This window comes from Priapulus caudatus, unplaced genomic scaffold (genome assembly GCF_000485595.1).
Source record: "Priapulus caudatus unplaced genomic scaffold, Priapulus_caudatus-5.0.1 Scaffold76, whole genome shotgun sequence".
NCBI lineage: Eukaryota > Metazoa > Priapulida > Priapulimorpha > Priapulimorphida > Priapulidae > Priapulus > Priapulus caudatus.
The window spans coordinates 288,922-308,753 of NW_014577137.1; the positions used below are offsets into that span (position 1 = coordinate 288,922).

Sequence of the window (19,832 nt, forward strand, 5' to 3'; positions counted from 1 at the left end):
GTGTAGTCGTGTGTGTGTGTGTGTGTGTGTGTGTGTGTGTGTGTGTGTGTGTGCGTGTCTGCGCGTATTTGGTTGTGTGTCTGTGTGTGTGTGTGTGTGTGTGTGTGTGAAGTTGTAGTTCTCGAGACCGGTCTTGGCCTCGAGACCGGCCTCGAGACCGTTTTCCTTGGTCTCGGTCTCGGTCTTGGCCTCGGAGTGCAATGACTCGGACTCGGACTCGGACTCGAGCCCTCCGGACTCGAGGACTCGGGTCGAGGCCGGCTCGAGGGGTGCGTGCGTGCGTGCGTGCGTGTGCACGTACACGTGCGTGTATGCGTGCGTGTGTGCGTGCGTGCGTGCGTGCGTGTGTGCGCGCGTGTGCACGTAGACGTGCGTGCGTGCGTGTGTGCGTGTGCACGTACACGTGCGTGCATGCGAGCGTGCGTGCGTGTGCACGTACACGTACACGTGCGTGCATGAGTGTGTGCGTGCGTGTGCACGTACACGTGCGTGCGTGCGTGCGTGTGCTTGTATCGAACAATATCACGCATCTGCTTGCTGCAACTGCGCATGAAAACACAGAGACACGAGTCATACGAAACGTGTCAAAGTAACGGATCCATTTCTGTTTTACACGAATGACATGGCTTGTTGAACCAAATTAGAGAGTGCTAGTACCTTCGAAGTGGTAGAAGAAGAGAAAGAAGTGGTAGGAAAAGCGCAAAGGGACGAAGTGACAGCAGATTCAAACCAAAGGGACAAGAATCTTAATCGAGCCATTGAAAACGTTACAAGATTTGGCCGTGTATCTAGAAAACCTAAAAGTTTTAGTTTTAAATTCTTGTAAACTGCGTCGTGTTACAATATGTACAGTTGTGTACTATGTATGTAGTGGGTGAGTGCGTGCGTGTGTACGTACATGTGCGTGCATGCATGTGCACGTACACGTGCGTGCGTGCGTGCGTGTGTACGTACACGTGCGTGCGTGAGTTCGTGTGAACTTACACGTGCGTGCGTCCGTGTGTGTGCACGTACACGTGCGTGCGTGCGTGTGCAGGTACACGTTCGTACGTGCGTGTGCATGTGTGCGTGCGTGCGTACGTGCGTGCATGTGCACGTAGACGTGCACGCACGTGTACGTGCACACGCACGCACTCACGCACGCACGCACGCACGTATACGTGCACACGCACGCACGCACGCACGCACACACACACACACGCACGCACACACGCACGCACGCACACACACACACGCACGCACACACGCACGCACGTTTACATACACACGCACGCGCGCATGCATAATAAATCGGTAATAATCGCTATCGGGTGTTGTCGTGTAGACGCTACAATTATCGCTAACTCGAGTTAACGCTTAACTCGAGTTAAGCGTCGTCGTGTAGACGAGGAGAAGAGTTTAGAACTTAGAACTAACCAGTACTGCACACGACAGTACACTGCACAGTGCAGCACGAGTTTAGCCCGACGAGGCTGTGCGACTGATTGTCTATTACAAAGTATAATACAACTACAAGTATACATTGTAATACAAAGTGATTAGTAATACCGTTTCTTGGAGCTATACGGGTTGCGGAGCAAGCGCTATACACGTGATTTGTACGATGTACGTTCCCGTTTAGCTTTCCTCCAACATTTGCTGTTTATATTTTATGATATGCAGTTTACAAATAATGCACCGCATGCCTTACACTTACCAACTACCTGCCTTCCAACTCTGGCTGCCTCCCACACTCACACTGCGATACTGCTCCTTCGACGTGCTCTATGCAACTGCACGACAGCAAACACATGGCTGGATATAGTTGTGCAATATTTGCTCTAAAAATAGACACAAACATCTATGATGTCATTTCTAGCCAATCAAGTTCCCTCGTCGCTTTGGAGTAAAACATGATGTCATTCGCAATAAAAGCTGCGTACGTAGCTCCATCTTTTGGAAGCGGACAGCAACGCAAATCCGAAAGGGAATGGAGACGCTATCCAGAGTATATGCGTGAGATTCAAGTGTATACCGAAATTCATTTCAATCACTAAATTGAAGTATTTGAACATCTTAACACTATTGCATCTATCTGATTATTTCTCCATGAATAAGACTGTTTCGGTACATGTACTCGTGTTTAATTTACACGCAATGAATTATAAATATATACTGCAGCAGCATTATATGGTATATCGATCGCCTTCCACCAATTTTTATTGCATCTATAACGTAAAGCAGCAAGTCCAGTGAAGTACCTAAATTTGCATTTTCAGCAGACGGCGCATACAAGCCCCCAGGTGAAACACTGTCAGCGCACATTATTACCATGTCAGATGTCTTAATCGGATATTTAGTTGATAACTGTAAACTGGTTCATATTGAAATATATCATAATTTTTAACGTACCTTCACGACAGTTTCGATCACTGTCAGCGATTTCAATTTAGTATTGAGTGGCTTGTTCTGTGGCTAAACTTGCAACAACCATCCCAAGCAAAAGAAGATTAATTACTCTCAGAAGTTGCATTTGGAAAGGGGTGGTAATTACTATGACGCATGTAAGCGATTAAACGGGAATGGAAGTGCAGACACAATTCCTTCCCTGCCACTTTCCTGTCTTCCCGCCCCTCGCCTCCCCCATCTTCCCCCTTTCCCCTACACGACTCTCACCGACCCATTACCTCCCTCTCTCGCATGCGCACAGAAAGACACACAATCTATTCTCCCCTCTCTCTATCGGTGTGCATGCGCGCGCGAGTGTGTGTACGTATGTGTGCGTGCGTGCGTGCGTGCGTGCGTGCGTGCGAGCGCGCGCGTGCGTGTGTGTGGTATATGCTATACATGGACTCTATCATCTCTATTATGGACTCTTGATATATATATATATATATATATATATTCATCAATAAAAATCAGACGTAGTGATGATAATACATGGCGCGGGATACGCGCGTTTCCGCATCTCCCTATTTTTAACGTTGATCGAAGAGCTAGAATTAATAAACCGAGCATGTCCTCAATATCCGGCTACATAAAATCGATCATCTCACGGACTCATATATCGATCATATCATATATAGTCTCCATTATGGACTCTTGATATATATCAATATATAAATATTTATATGAGATAGAGAGAGAGAAAGAGAAATAATATATATTATATGCGCGTTTCTAGTCTTCGTTTTTTTATTCCGCACGAACTAACATGCTCGATCAAAGACAAAGAGCTTATAATGATCATTATATTATAAGCTCTTTGTCAAAGATCAAAGAGAAACGGATTGAAAATAATTTCTGATTGTTCTCTCTAATGACGTCAACTTCTGAGCGATCGAAGCGCCATGCGTGTGCGCCAGTCGAAGTGTTGGTGTCGGCGAAATTGTATGTTTGTGTATACTGATTGCAATGATTTACTCATTTTATAATGTCTCTGACTCTCATGTTTTTCTAAATAACATAGCATATATGGTAGACACCAAATGACGTTTTATTTATAATATCTTTGCTGTCAATGTCATAAACACCACTAATGCTAGCTAATCAGGCAAATGGCTAAATCCATCGCTGTAGGCATTACAGTGCATTACTAACAGTACTGTACTCTGTAGTGTAGAGTGTAGCGTTACATATTCGTGTCCGAGTTACCCGCGTGCACGTGACAGTTTGCTCCCGGTAGGACTACATCGACAGTAGACGTCACTAGTGCTGGGAAACGGCCGTGAAACTCCCGGGGGGGGGGGGGGGTACTCGCCCACATTATCGTAGGTATGTGCCACTGCGAAGTCAAAAATGAGGTGCTCTGGAACTAACGCTCATAGGGTATGTCCCCAAGGTTACTGCTGGAACGTACGTACCTTGGGTACGGTCCGGTATACCGGAACGTACGTACCCTGGGTACGGTCCGTTATACCGGAACGTACGTACCCTGGGTACGGTCCGGTATACTGGAACGTATACCCTGGTAACTATTTGATATATGGTTAGGGTTAGGGAGTAGGCGACTCCCTATAGACTCATTAGTGGAGTAGGCGAGGTACGGTCCGGCATATTAGATAGTACCAGGGTACGTTCCTGTATACCGGTCCGTACCCAGGTTACGTTCCGGCAATACCTTGGTGGACATAGACCCTCTCAGCGGAACTAACTCAGACCTGAAAATAGGGGTCTCTGGAGCTAAATGTTTGTTGAATGTGAGATGCTCTGGAACAGGCTATGTTCGAAAATGGGGGTTTCCGGAACTAGGATTTCGTTGAAATGCAATTTGCTATGGAACTGGACACGATTAAAAGAGGGGGTCTCTGGAATGTGGAAACTGCGGGGGAACTGTGATTTGCTTCTATCACAATATGCTGTAGCACTTGAACCAATAATTACCTCCGCGCAACGGAGTTGCAACGGAGGTCATGTAATTGGTCTCGTGTGTGTGTGCGTGCGTGCGTGCGTGCGTGCGTGCGTGCGTGCGTGCGTGCGTGCGTGCGTGCGTGCGTGTAACCTTGGCGCGATCGATTCAGCAGCAGCTCACCTTAGGCCGTCGAGTCAGCAGCAGCTCGCCTTAGGGCGTCCAGTCAGCAGCAGCTTGCCTTAGGGCGTCCAGTCAGCAGCAGCTCGCCTTAGGGCGTCCAGTCAGCAGCAGCTCGCTTTAGGGCGTCCAGTCAGCAGCAGCCAGCAGCGAGCCAGCTGTTATATACACATACATGTTGATCCTCAATAATACTGCAAAAAATCGTCCAAATAAAACGGGGAAAGTTTATTAATTTGACTAATACTGCAACATAGTTTCATGAGCAGTAGTGTTGTACACTCTCCTTCTTTATACGCTTTTGATAATAGATCTATCTTGGTTAATTTTTACTCAACCTTGTTCATTCAATCCATACTGCTGACGTTTCGCCTCCTATCAGGATGCTTTCTCAAAGCTAACTGAAGTTATCAGTATTGACAACCAGATGGTGTAGTGGTCAACAGCTTGGTCCACACGTGACTGAGTCTGTATCACCCCTCATCACGGTTGATGTTTGGGGTCTTGTGGATCCAGCTTGAGACCTTAAAACATTTAGTACACCGTAAGGACAGAACAGATATACACAACATTACAGACAAGTGTCTACAAAATACTGTATGCAATGTGTGGAAAAAGTTATATTGGAGAAACCGGCCGCAAATTTGAAACCCGCCTTAAAGAACATAAAAAGGGTGTACACACCGTAGCTCCCAAATCTTTCACAAGGGCCCAACGAAAACAGTCTGCTACCGAAATAACCAAATCCGCGATCACGGACCATGTAGCGACCGCCAATCACACTATCGATTGGGAGAATTCAAAAATTATCGATCGCGAGCCAATCAAAATCAGGCGCTAGATTAAGGAAGGCATTGGTCTAACTGTTGAAGCCACGCCTGCATTTTTTAATTGCTGTTGAACTACGTCCGTGACGCCTCTGACATATGGTAGGACAATCATCGCCTTCGGTTTCTCGGGTGAGGTTTTCTTATAGGATGTTGATTGGACCCGTGAAGTGTTAATTTCTTTGGACACTTTGTCGAGTGCCCAATTGGGGTAGCCGCATTTACCTAGCGCGTCCTTGATGTGGCGCGCTTCAGCTTCCCGGTCCTCACTCTCTGTTATGATCTTATCCCTACGATCAAATAGCGTCCGTACCACTGACAGTTTGTAGTTGACTGTATGGTGTGGGTTGATGTTTAAGTACTGGTCCGCTTGGGACTTTTTCTTATACACAGTCAGTTTTAATGAACCATCTTCTCGTTTATGAATGAGTGTATCGAGGAACGAAATTTTTGTATCTAGTTCTTCCTCGAACATCAATTTGATGTTGTTGGTACTGTCGATGCTGTTGAGGTGTTGTGTTCATCATTGGAATGTACCAGATCTTTCACAAGGGCCCAACAAAAACAGTCTGCTACCGAAATAACCAAATCCGCGATCACATACCACATAGCGACTGCCTATCACACCATCGATTGGGATAATTAGAAGATCATCGATCGCGAGCCAATCAAAATCAGGCACTGGATTAAGGAAGCCATCTAGACCTGCACAACCCCGAACATCAACCGTGACGAGGGGTGATACAGACTCAGTCACGTGTGGACCAAGCTGTTGACCACTACATGACGTGGGCCAACGATGGCGTATGGTTGGCATGGTCAAGGTTGGCAAGTGGTTGGCTGCATGACGTTGGGCCAACGTTGGCATATGGTTGGCATGATGCTACTTGCAAATGGTTGGCTGCATGACGTTTGGCCAACGTTGGCACGCTGAGCAAAAATCCGTTGGCCCAACGTTGGCATGGGCTGAAGACAGCTGTTGGGCCAACGTTGGCCCAACATCAGCATGTTATCTGGGACATCTGGTGGTCAAAACTGATAACTTCAGTCAGCTTTGAGAAAGCTTCCTGATAGGAGGCGAAACGTCAGCAGTACGTTTTGAATCAACACGGTTGAGTAAAAATGAACCAAGATAGATCAACTATAAGGTCGTCGTATGTTGCCAAATAACAATGAGGTGCATGTGTATGTTATTTTCATTGACCTTGCCAGGACTTGACACTGGTTATTCAATGGTATAAATCATTAGATGCTGGTTCATTGGCATAGCTAGCACGGGGATGGGCAGTTAGCTCTGCGAATCAATGTAGATACTATTGTATGATCACTGGTCAACTACCCATGCTTAATCACCTAGAACACAATCTGCACGTGGTTTTGCCCCTTCCTCCATCAGGTATATTGGTTGAGCTATGCCCCAGAAGTTATTAAGGAAAAAAATACAAGTGTAAATCTGTTCATGGTGAGGCTTAAGTGGTCATGCATTTGCTTGTGCATATTTTTTCAGTGTAACACCAGTTAGTGTTTTGAGCTACAGCTCATTGCAACATGAATGGAGAACATATCAATGGTACCAGCATTGCCCTTTCCTCGAATGGAGGTGAAAAGGTGGCAATTCTGGATGCAGGTGCACAATATGGCAAGGTATATATAGAATGCTGCTGCTAGTAGTAGCATTCATACTACTATTGTTTAATTTGGCTGAAGTTAGCTATTTATATGAATTAATATATAGCTGCACATTAACATTATTTGACCTCGTATTTTTCAAACGTCTGTGCCGTAGGTCGGTCAGTATGATCCATATCAAAGTGAAGTGCTGAAAATTACCAGGTCTACATTTAAAAGATGATACATGTTCTCTGTTCGCTGTCTAGAAGATTAATGAAATTACAAAGAAATTTGTCAAACAGAGAATTGTGTTTCGCAAAGTTTTATTTGTGCCCTTATTGCAGGGTGTGAAATTAACGGGAGTCGGGAGTCGAATACTCCCTGATTTACTGTCGGACTCCCTGATTTGACATATGCAGGAGTCTGTGTGACTCCCTGAAAATTCTGCCATACAAACTAGTTTGTTCCGGAGCACGTCCTCGCAGAATTACCGTATTTTTTCAGCTAATTAATGTCCAAAGAAAATTTGGCAGACGTGCAACCGCATGAATCTTAAAAATAGGCACATGCGTTATTGTTAATATCTTTAATTTTGAACCTCAGACTGCGGACTCAGACTGCGGACAGCTCATGTTGCTGCGGACTCCCTCTTTTTGAGGGTGGACTCCCGTGTTCAAAAGTTAATTTCTACCCTTGTTACTGTTTAGATAAGTAATTAAGTTGGCATCTGCTGGGAACAACTACAAGCATCTAACCAGATATGTTGCAATAGATATATCGCTATCATTGAGTACAAAATTAGCTCTATGAGTCGTTAATTTTATTCGCATATCAGCCTATCAACCATAGTCAGGCTGAGCCACGGAAGCTCTGTGATCAGTCGCGCATAAAGCTCACTATGACCCATTATGTTAATCATTGATAGTTGAACTGTTGATATAATCATGTTGTATTTGTAGGTGATAGATCGCAGGGTTCGTGAACTCTGTGTATCAGCAGAGATCTTGCCACTTGCCACACCTGCTTCTGCTCTATGTGAAGCTGGCTACAAAGCTATAATCATATCAGGCAAGTGTTCATCTGTTCCTGATTTTAGGTGTTTTAACTATTTATTTGAGAGTTATGTAATGTAATAAATTATGGTACGTTTGATAATTTGTGCAGTAGAGCTGTTTAATGTAATACTCTAAATTTATAGTAAACCATTACTTATCACTCCATTTAGTTAACACAGGGGTCCTTGCTTTATCTGGACAGATTGGGAAACATGTAAATGTTCCCATTTAGCATTGGTCCCGATTAAGAAGTGAACACTTATCAAAGTGCATATATAAGGATTGCTTTTTCAAAGACGTATCGTTTAAGTGATATGCCCGTTTATCATTACTTAAAAAGTTTTTATTACGAGATTTTTGCTCAGAAATGCTCAATCCAAAAAAAATATAACGAAATATAGTCTCACGTACCTCACAGCCGATATATTACTGATTACACTAACTTGAAAACCACTAAGATTTTATGCAGTTATAGCATAGAAAATTGGATATGAACACATCGTAACACAACGAAAATAACATCGAGTCGCGAGATTTGTTAAATGTGTCAACTTGCAATTTGTCGGTGTAAACGATATTGTACGAGAGACGTGTAAGTCTATGGATGATAGCTGGCTCTAGAAGCACTACTAACTGGTCCAAGATTCTAAGAAAAGGCTCGCTTGTAATCAAACTTGCATGTTTTGGTGAATATTAAGGGTCTAGTACATTTTATCGTTACTCTAGACAGTTACTGTTACTCAAGCAATAACGGTAGGTAATTAAACGGTCATACAAGTGGGGAAAATACTAGATAATTATCGAAAATATGGCTTTAAGGTGGACCGAAATCTGTGTATGCTGTGGACGCAGAGAAATATGATCCAGAAATTTTTACCTGTGGTTTACCAGTACTTGGTATCTGCTATGGTCTTCAGGTAAGTGTATTCAAAACAGTATTCACTGTAAGATTGTAAATGATTGTAAATATATTGACAAGCATATTAATAATAAATTAATTGTCATGGCCAATAACCTTTTATTCACATTTTCTGCTACTTCTGTCAGTTGTACGTGCATCTACATTTAGATTCGTATGTTGCACTTACCATGTGTATAGTGTGGTAACTCTTTTGTCTTAGGTTATAAATAAGCAGTTTAATGGAACAGTCACAAGAAAGAACACGAGGGAGGATGGACAGTTTACCATTCATGTTGACTCAAACTGTCTTCTATTTAGGTAAAGTCAATTTAGCTACAGTTACTGTTGACTTGCTTGCATATATTTGGGGTATATATATTTGAATTCTTAACATTTAACTGGCACAAGTCTATAATCAACTTATTATACAGGTGCGGTTACATATGGGGACATTTTAACTTTGGGTGAGCATAGGAGATTTTGAACAATTGTATCTATTCTCTCTGGCAGGGGGTTGGAGAAGGAGCAAGAGGTGCTTTTAACACATGGTGACAGTCTAGACATGGTGGCAGATGGATTCCAGGTTGTAGCAACATCGGGAACGCTCATCGCAGGTAATGACTTACTCATCTTCATCTTCCAAAGATTTACCGTCTTGTTTTCATTTATCTTGGTGGAACATGAGATATAAAGAATAATTGGAGTCGGGAAAATGCGTGTCATGTTGGCGATCAAGTTGAAGGACATTTCACAAATGCTGCATATTCCTCTTGCAGGGGGTTGGACTTTAATTTCATTTAGGGCAGGGCAAGTGTTGCCTTGGAATTAATCAGACGACTTAGGGCACCATGGAAAACATTTCCTTCAATGAATAACTCCTGAGACATCTTACTGTTTCTTAACACCTATTCTGTAAGACAGGGAGCAATACATTATACATATGCAACATGGAATTCTTGGGGTGGGAATAAGTGAAAGATAAATCGGGTAGGACAGCGGAATACTGGGCAGATTTTCGAAGGCAGCACATCACTTAATTAGCATCTGTGCCATGGCATAGTGCGAGTCCTGCTGTTTAATGCTGATCGTCTCTGTGCAGCCATCGCTAATGAGAAGGATAAGATCTACGGTGTGCAGTTCCACCCAGAGGTCGACCTATCTGTGAATGGTCTCGCGATGCTGCGTAACTTCCTATTCGACATCGCCTTGTGCAAAGCAACGTACACGCTGCAGAGCAGAGAGCAGAGCTGCATAGATGAGATTCGGTCAGTCGTCGGGAACAACAAAGTACTGGCAAGTATATAGTAACAGCACTCATGCACTGCAGGCGATGGTCACTGAAGTATATAGCGCCGTGAGCAATAACACCGTGGCAGTCCCTCAAGAGGTGGTGGCACTGGTTCTCGATGATCATTGTCGTAACTGCAGATTGAGATGAAGTCTGTCGCATTTCCTTAGCCGGTGGCACCACTGCTGGCTGTCGTGAATATTGATGGAATAAAACAGTAGATGAAAATCTTGTGATATACTAGTGGAATTGTATGTTAGATGATTGCCTAAGCAAATGACAGGAACTTGGGGCATGAATCGCATTGTTTCAATTACTGCTGTTGCCACGACAGATGCTGCTTAGTGGCGGAGTAGACTCGACTGTCTGCGCTGCCCTTCTGCACAAGTGTCTCCATGACAACCAAGTGATTGCTGTGCACATAGACAATGGTTTCATGCGCAAGAACGAGAGCGCACAGGTCGAGGAATCGCTGAAGAAGATTGGTCTCAACTTGCAAGGTACGTGTTATGCCATCTGTGATGACGTTTGCAGCAGTAAAGGTTTTAGGTAAAGACAGGTAGGGAGAGCAATCATGGCATTCAATGCCTGGGCTGTTGTGAAATTCGACTGGCAGCAAGTGCCATGCATGGTTACCCTCCTCCCTTAGTTGTGTGCTTGTGGCTTGTTTACAAGTTTTACAAAAATGTTATTAGTATATATGTCAAGAACATGTGTTGTTGCAAGTTCATTTGTCCTGAATGCATAGTTAATTATGTGTGAGACAACTAAAAATGGGGAAACTGTATTTATGTGTTGGATATACACATAAATCCCACGTGGCTATATAAATTCATCTATAACAGCTACCACTATGTATTGAGTTTATTCTGATACAGAGAACACACATGCAGGTTCAATGAGTTTAAATTATGAAGTGTGCATAAAATAGGTGTTGGCAAAAACCGCTTAACATTACATTTGTAAACGCCTAGCTACTACCACAGACCTCGGTGCTTATTTTGAGATCTGGTTGTTCTGTCGGGCAACAAGACACAATTTTTACTTGTCCGAATTTTGGTTTTACTTGTCCAAAATTTACTTGCAATGTACCGCCATTAAGGTACATTTTTAGTTCAGTGCATATCATATATTACAGTATATACATGGAAAATCGTAATGAAATTCACACGTTTATTTTTGCGTGCCGATTGCAGCTTTTTTCTCAATTCCAGGAAAGAGTTTTGCTGTCGCTCACTCATACCAGCAGTGCCCACCCCATACATATTCAGTAGTGAACATGTCCCACGCGACTGAAACAATCGGTCCCCCCCCCTCGTACTTCAATCAATGCCGCCCCAGCCAGCAGGCACGTACGCAGCCACGATGTGCACAGCCACAGACACGGGTGTAACCGGCTGTTTTTTTTCTGCGACTTTCGAAAATATAACGTGAGAAATGTTGTGCGATAGTGCCCTGGCTCAAAGGATGTTAGGAATTTTACACAACTGGAAATTGTTTAGTTGTCCGATCGGGCAACTATAGCCAAGAGAATATAACTTGTCCGACGTAGACTTTCACTTGTCCCGGGCAATCGGACAACCGTTAGTGTCGAGGGCTGTACCGGTTTTACAGCCTTCTGTAATGTCGCATGATGCTGCCTATAGCTGCCACCAGTTGTACAACCTTGTATAGTGCCCTATGATGTTTGCTCTACATAGCTGTGAACACCTGCCACCACTACTGCAACCTTGTGTAATGCTTACTCTCTGTAGTTGTGAATGCCTGCCACCAGTTCTATAATGGCACGACGGCCGTGCCGACTGACCGCAATGACCCATGCGCGCCGAAGCGCAACACTAAGATGCTCAATATGACCTGCAGCCCTGAGGACAAGCGTAAGATCATCGGCGACACGTTCATGAAGGTCAGCGCCATTTTGTTTATGCTATTTGAATGGGGGTTGTCTACTCGCATTTTAAATCCTACTCACCTTTCCTATAATTATTACATGGTATATATTCATGCTTGTGAAAGTGAGTAAAGTTTTTGGCCTGTAAGATTTATCGGTGGGGTACACGACCAAATGTTCTTATAATGGAATTTGGCAACGTTTTTACATCGTTTTTTTTTTCTCTTAATAGGTGGCAGAAGAGGTTGTTTCCAAGTTGAATTTGAAAGCTGAAGACGTCTACTATGCACAAGGTAGGTGGAATAAGGAAATATTTTTGCAGATTTGGGTGCATTTGCTGCACAGACAAGTTCATTCTTCCACATATGATATCCATTCTGTGTGAGTTGGCATGAAACTGTCTATAGGGGAGCATATCCCTATAGGGTTCGTATGTTTCCTGGAAAACTTGGAAAGTCCTGGAAACTGGGCTAGAGTCCTAGAAAAACATGAAAAGTGGGAACATGTCTTTGTGTCCACGTTTGACCAATGATGATAACAAGTTTAATGTAGTGAAGATATAATTCTATTTGTTTTACTGTGTGAGAAGCAATAAAACTTGATTGCTTGGGGAACGAGTTCAGTAATTGTTCAATGGAATGTACAAGGTACAAAGTTGTGTTTGTAGGTGACTTTATTATCAAGGATTCTGAAAAATGGACCTTTCAAGTCCTAGAAAACTCCTGGTGAATCTTTTGTCTTGGGCGTATGAACCCTACTGTAGTCACAATTGTATAATATTATTTGTTGTGCAGGAACACTGCGACCAGATTTGATAGAGAGTGCCTCAAGTTTGGCCAGCTCTAAGGCAGATGCTATCAAAACACATCACAATGACACTGACCTAGTGCGGGATCTGCGAGCTAAGGTCAGTAACAGGCGTTCTGAGGGCAATATTTTACCATGTTATTCTGAAATGGCCAACAGTTGACTGTTAAACCGTGCACCTGTGAAATTTAGCAGATGCATGGCAGTAAAACATATGTCATCTCAATTTCTACCTCTCGCTCTCTCTTCAGGGAAGAGTTGTTGAACCCTTAAAGGATTTCCACAAGGATGAGGTTAGATTGCTAGGAAAGGATCTAGGGCTTCCCGAGCAGCTGGTGCAGAGGCACCCTTTCCCAGGTACAGTTCAACTCATAGGGATGGGAAATTGTGGTCTCTTTTAATCGGCTTGCACATTCCTTATAAATCTATTTAAAAATTCTCTGCTTTGGATTATAGTCCTTGTCAAAGATTTGTTGTTGGTACTTACTTCACCTCTTTGCTGGTGAACTAATGCCGACCAGATTTTATTTTTGTGGAAAGAGAGATAGTTAATTCCATCTCTCATATGTTCATAACTAACAGTAGAGCTCCTTAATATTTTACGGTCGAGGCTATATTCATCCATTATTAGTTCATACTTGTCGTAAATGCTAGCAGAGGGCATTAATTTGTTTATGTATCTGTCTTTCAGGTCCGGGTCTGGCCATTCGGGTAATCTGTGCTGATGAACCTTACATGTGTAAGGATTTCAGCGAGACCCAAGCCCTTGTTAAGCTCATCGTAAGCTATGCAGAGTCTTCCAAAAAGGTCAGCATTTGCACTCATGTGTTTTACACACTATTTCTGTCTTATTTGCATTTTAGTCCTCACCATTTACAATCATACTCGTTCTCTTATGTCTGTTTGGTTGTTTGTTTAAGTATTTAAAAAGTTCATTTCTCAAATAGTTGATTTTTAGCTCATCTGACATAGTCAGATGCAGCTTGTAGAATCGCATGATCGTCCGTCCGTCCGTGCGTCCGTGCGTCCGGCCGTGCGTCCGTCAACAGTTGGGCACAAATCTTAACCGCTCGATGTACGGTCACGATATTCCGGACGTCGGGGGGGATCGTCAAAACGAGTTGGGATGTCAAAGCTGGGGGTCAAATTCAAAGGTCAATAGGTGTAAAAGAAGGGGGAACATTCCCTCCTTAACTTAAGGTATATGGAGGAAATGCAGAATTGTGGCACAAATCTAAACGGCTCGACCTAGGCTCGTGATAGTCCGTGCGTGTATAGCATCATGGTAGGAAAGCCATCACTGTGCGAAATTGGAGGTCACAGTCAAAGGTCAATGGGGCACAGGGCAAGATTTTAGACATTTCTGAGGACATGGTCTGACGGACGATTGAAAACTTTTTTGTTTAGCGGTGACCTAGCCTTTTTATGGCTTTATTGAAAGGACATGAAATGTACTTCTGCTGACATGCGAAAGAAGAGAAGTGTCGGATAACCTTTTGACCCTCAAGAGGAGGGAACATGGATTTGTTGACTGTTAACAAAGGACTGAACTGCTTTTGCTATTGTGGTTGTGAGGCTTGTTGCAGTGTGGCAGTTCAATTGCAAAGGCAAATGTTTGTTGAACAAGGTTTACGCTCCTTAAATTGTATTATTTTCTAAAGCAGTCTGTATTAGCACCCTGAGTAGCACCCTGTAATAGCACACTGTAATGAACCCTGAATGCTCGCGTGTGTAGGCAAAAAACATGGGGCAGCCCATACGCATGCATGGGGGATGACTGCACTATTCTAATCATAATTATTGCCGGCAACTGCAATGCAGATGTGTGTAACTCACAGCTGAGCGAAATTCTCGCCTGCCTGAATATACTTGGATTTCACAAACTCATGGAGTGAAGTTATCACGCACGAAGGGTGATGCCATCTTTGATTATTGATGACACTTGCACGCGCCATCTCCGGCAACTGCTTTTGCTATTAGAGCCCCCGCCACCCGCCCCTCCCCCCACTCTCCTCCTCCCCCCACTTCTCCCCTCCCCTCACTCTCCCCCTCCCCCCACTCTCCCCCCACCACCACCATACGCTCCGCGCTCGACGCATATCCATGATAACATGTTAATATAGCGAAGTCATAAAGTTACACAGCTGTATCTTTATTACTGTACTACCGTATAGCAAAGCCTAGCTATCATAGATTTTAGATCTGTATTAGTAGTATCCTAGATATATGCTCTGAGTGCGAACGTGGTGATGGGAGGGTGCTCTTCATTCGTTTGCCAGTGAGATTAGCATCAGAAAACCTGCCGTCAGGTGAGCGCTGTCGCTCTGCGGCACTTGTTCTTTATGCTTTGAATTTCCTTTTAGTATGATGTACCAACAGGGCATATATGCCCTATACTATGCCTATGCAGTGGAAGTTTAGTAGGCTTCATCTTGTGACGTGTATAACAAAGTCAATAAGTAAATTTGCCTAAAAACTCTTTAACTTGCGCAATTACTCACTTCACATTCTAGCCACATCTCTTGTTTACACGAATTGATGCAGCGCTCACTGACGATCAAAAGAAAATTTTGTACAAATTGTCATCGGAAAACGAACTTGCATCCACCTTGCTGCCTATCCAGTCAGTGGGAGTTCAGGTAGGCGTATCATCGTTGTAGTAGGTCCTTGGAAGCGTGGAAAGCCATGGAATTTAAAATACTACTTTCCAGGTCCTCCTGGAATACTAGTGTGTGTTTTACGGTAGGGGAATAAAATCGCTGGTGGGATTGAATAACATGTATTCAATACTAGAATGCATTTAACTTATTACTGTTTTCATCCACTATGATTTTAGCAGCATCCCTGCCACGATGTCGTCATCGTACTCGCGCACACTGTTTCACATGTTGTACTTGTGATGCCTCACTATTACCTCTTGCTGTAGGGAGATTGTAGGACATACAGTTATGTAGTCGGCATTTCTAGTGACCAGCAGCCTTCTTGGGACAACCTCATGATGCTCGCAAAACTCTTGCCAAAGATATGTCACAACATCAACAGGTGATCGATGCATTTAATGTTGATTTCATATCAATATCTTGCTTCTTATAACCGTGAAGAAACAACATTAGCTTGTTGTACCTGGTAGTGCAGTAATTGTCTCCTAACAATCTCATAAATCACAGATATCGTTTCACTGATTTATATCAGTATATTTAGGTATATATAGCTTTATATTGGGTAAAGGAGCATTATTGTGCTTGGCTACATGACAAGTACCCTCCTTACATTGGCAAAATGGTGGTTTAGCAGAAATTCCTATCTTCTTCAAACATATACAGACAGTATTCTAAATGTTATTTCGTGTGGTGAGAACAAGTAAAGTCAACTCTTTGACCTCATATACTCTATTCCTGCAAGCATTGACCCATGTGTGTGTGTTCACTGCCCTCTTCACTCACGGCAATGTTTGTTTATCTCAGGGTAGTATACATCTTTGGCGGGCGGGTGAAGGAGCCTGTGCTAGAGATCACCCCGACCTTTCTAACAAGTGGTGTTTTGAGTACACTTCGTCAGGTAATATGGAAATACGGACCACGATTGAAAAGCTGCTGGAAAAATACGTACCATTCTGTGCATTCAGCACAGTCCCTCGAAAACGAGATACAATCCGAGCACACTCGGATGGAGAGTTGATTGTGTACGATCTGCTCTTTCTCTCCGCCTCCCAGTAAAACCGTGCTTACATCATTGAAACCTAGAGAAAGCCAGCTTTCCGATATTCTGAGCAGAGCGATGCTGTTCGATCGACTGTGTATGCGTGTTGATATGGCATTATAACATAACAGAGTAGTAAAGTTATGTTGACATGATGATGTGCTGCCAACTTTACATGCTAACACGATAAACATGTCTAAACTAGTCTATCTTGACAGCCGCCGACCTAGACACAACGTCAAAGGAGGCATAGATGACTCTCTTAGTCAATTACGTCTAGTACTCTTTCACAATCAATAGAAAGGCTGTAAAATTGTTGCAGGCGGACCACGTTGCCATGACAGTGCTTGCCTCGCGGAATCTCACGCGGGTCATCAGTCAAATGCCTGTGATCCTCGTTCCTGTGCACTTTGACCGTGACACCACTTACCGGGTGCCGTCGTGCCAGCGCTCAGTCGTTGTGCGCACCTTCATCACGTCTGACTTCATGACGGGTATACCGGCGACACCCGGCAAGCAGATACCAATAGAGGTGAGTCAGCAGGTGGTTATAGTGTAAGGTGTACAGTTGAATCCGTACATGACAGCGACTCAGGGAAACACAAAAAGTAACCTTTCTGGTACAAAAGTAAGTATATAGTATTTCGACATAATTTTTTACTACAGCAGTTTTTGTGGAACTAGTTGTTATCGTAGGAGGTTTTACTGTATGCAGAGTGACTATTGCACAGGTAGCACAGTGATGCAGAGTGATGAAATAAAAGTTTATCTCAGAATTGATTTTTCATTTTTGTGTACTGTGTTAAATAAACGAGGATTAAAGTCTGATTGCAGATTCGTGGATGAATGGCGCACAATTTCTGAACAGTGAAAAATTCACCCTAATAAGTGCTACGGAGAGTCATTGTGCAGATAAGTTTGTGTTAATGGCGCTCATAGGGTCTATGTCCCCAAGGTACTGCCGGAACATACCCTGGTAACTATCTGATATGGTTAGGGTTAGGGAGTAGGCGTAGGCGACTCCCTAGACTTGTTAGTGAAGTAGGCGAGGTACAGTCCGGCATATTAGATAGTACCAGGGTACGTTCCGGTATACCGGACTGTACCCATGGTACGTTCCGGCAGTACCCTGGGGGGCATAGACCCTCTCAGCGTTAATGGCAGCAAAATCTGAAATGAACTCATGTTTATTTCTGTTGATTTACAGGCTCTGGATGAGATGGTTGCCGAGATACAGAAAGTCCCGAACATATCACGCGTGATGTACGACCTCACTGCCAAACCGCCCGGCACGACAGAATGGGAATAACGAACTGACCAGCTAGTGTGCTGATTCATTAAAAAAGTGACACCTCTGACCAGTAAACAGTTAATGGGTGCCCACCTAAACTTTTCTCATCATTTTCCATTATCGGAACTCGGTGTTGAGGAACAGTATCAATCCCTTCTATACGTAACACATTGTAGCCTTTATTACGTAATTCTTTTGAATAAACGGTCTTCGTTTGTCAGACTGTTAGGCGGAAATAAAGCAGCTGTCTAATGCACTGGTTAATTATGTTTAGTCTCAGTAGGAAAGTAAATGTATGTTAATTGCATATTTTCTGCCATCAAGCACTCTGGGACAACTGGGTGGAAAAGTTGTATGCTACTGTCTGTCCATGCTAAAACACATTTCGTATACAGTGCAATACAGCCATGTGTGATTTGGTGTTGGTGAGATTTGGGCAGTTTTCCAAAAACATGCAATTAAGCTTTTTTTACTTGACTGATGACATTGTCTAATAGCCAGGTCTCATGTGCGCATGATGGGTTAATCCTGTTGTGTGGTGGATGTTTTGTCATGCAACGTACTGCAGCCACAACATGCATAGGTATGCAATGCCATGACGGTAACTGTAAATACCTAAAAAAAAATTAATGCTATTTTTGCAATACCAGACGAGTGAATATAAGTTTTAGGGGACTATCTGAAAGTATAGACATGACAGTTGCGTCATTGATTAGAATACTTCCTCCAAGAGGAAAACCATAATTTGAAATTGTTTCTGTTTCCTTTGTGATAACGTAACAGTGAGTTGGATAAGTGCTTGGCAGACAGTTGTTGCGTGGTGCCATCTCTCATTAATTCTTGATGGATTTTTTTCTTTATGAATCTGACCGGACATAGTAGTTGGACTATTACTGGAAAAATATACGCACGGCAGTATACATGCTATATGTAGTTATAGTCATTTTGTATTACCACACCAAGTATTAAAATGTGCAGTTTGCTCTGTCATGTTCGCTTGCTGTTTTTTTGGCATTTGTTGTTAGTTGGGGCAAGATGCGATTACTTACGGTTTACGGTTTTAGATGTACGGTTTTCCACGAATGTGTGCGATTGATATTAGCTGGTGTCTGTGAGATATAGATTAGAAATTAAACCAGCTACGATGGTTCATGTGTAAAGTTCTTGCGAATAATGTTGAAGATAATATGTTGCAAACAGCTCATTTGGTAATACATAATGACATTTTCATATAAAATAGTGGTTATGCATAAAATGACCATATAATACATCATAGTTGTACTGAAACTGAACTATATTTGAAAAAGTAAAAATTATATTGTTTGAGAAAAATGAAATGCAATGGAATGGTGGTGTTTTTTGACGTGTCATTGATTATATCAGAAGTAGATAATAGGGCTCATAGGGTCTATGTCCCCCAGGTTACTGCCGGAACGTACCCTGGTAATTATTTGATATGGTTAGGGTTGGGATTATAGGGTTAGGGAGTAGGCGTAGGCGACTCCCTAGACTCGTTAGTGGAGTAGGCGAGGTACGGTCCGGCATATTGGATAGTACCAGGGTACCAACCACTGCGATGGCTCAATGGTTGAGTGCTCGCCTCGTATGTGGAAGGTCGGGGGTTCAACTCCCGGCCGAGTCATACCAAAGACTTGAAAAATGGTACACACGGCTTCTCTGCTTAGCATTCAGCAAATAGAGATAGAGTGTGGCAAGTTAACTTGCAGTGCTACCAGTGGACTAACCCCCAGAGCGCGGTGCCTATCTCCGTTTCTGTAACCCTGAGGATGCGCCACTAGGCGCGGGATGGGATGGATGGATGGACCATCCCATCCCATCCCATCCCATCCCATCCCATCCCATCCCATCCATCCATCCCATCCATCCATCCATCCATCCATCCATCCATCCATCCATCCCATGCATCCATACATCCCATGTGCATGGGATGGATG

The 19,832-nt window shown here is 43.4% G+C and overlaps 3 protein-coding genes across 6 annotated transcripts in view; 2 read left to right on the plus strand and 1 right to left on the minus strand.

Annotated features, from left to right (window-relative positions):
- LOC106821543 (transcription factor HY5-like) overlaps positions 1 to 1,745 on the minus strand; it is a 13,605-nt gene extending 11,860 nt beyond the window's left edge. For 2 of the 3 annotated variants that reach the window (XM_014826403.1, XM_014826408.1), the window contains exon 1: positions 1,697 to 1,744. The gene's annotated coding sequence lies outside the window, so the exon portion shown is untranslated. Of the gene's footprint in view, positions 1 to 1,696 lie in introns of all 3 variants that reach the window. The other variant, XM_014826410.1, reaches the window with a different exon arrangement.
- A 1,584-nt stretch (positions 1,746 to 3,329) lies between these two features.
- Positions 3,330 to 19,214, plus strand: LOC106821538 (GMP synthase [glutamine-hydrolyzing]-like). Of its 2 annotated transcripts, none has more exons than XM_014826394.1 (18): positions 3,330 to 3,369; positions 6,842 to 6,978; positions 7,905 to 8,013; positions 8,820 to 8,917; positions 9,122 to 9,219; positions 9,412 to 9,515; positions 10,001 to 10,194; positions 10,524 to 10,689; positions 11,944 to 12,095; positions 12,313 to 12,373; positions 12,875 to 12,987; positions 13,139 to 13,244; positions 13,579 to 13,694; positions 15,401 to 15,526; positions 15,814 to 15,929; positions 16,352 to 16,445; positions 16,909 to 17,118; positions 17,794 to 19,214. In XM_014826394.1, the coding sequence occupies exons 2-18, from the start codon at positions 6,883 to 6,885 to the stop codon at positions 17,893 to 17,895; spliced, it is 2,061 nt and encodes a 686-aa protein (XP_014681880.1). In that variant the 5' UTR covers positions 3,330 to 3,369; positions 6,842 to 6,882; the 3' UTR covers positions 17,896 to 19,214. The 2 variants fall into 2 exon arrangements, with proteins under 2 accessions (XP_014681880.1, XP_014681879.1); XM_014826393.1 differs by lacking the exon at positions 3,330 to 3,369 and adding an exon at positions 3,392 to 3,456 and having other exon boundaries at positions 17,794 to 17,895.
- LOC106821539 (transmembrane protein 33-like) overlaps positions 11,719 to 19,832 on the plus strand; it is a 15,441-nt gene continuing 7,327 nt past the window's right edge. Inside the window, exons 1-2 of the mRNA XM_014826395.1 lie at positions 11,719 to 11,730; positions 16,887 to 16,890. The gene's annotated coding sequence lies outside the window, so the exon portion shown is untranslated. The remainder of the gene's footprint in view (positions 11,731 to 16,886; positions 16,891 to 19,832) is intronic.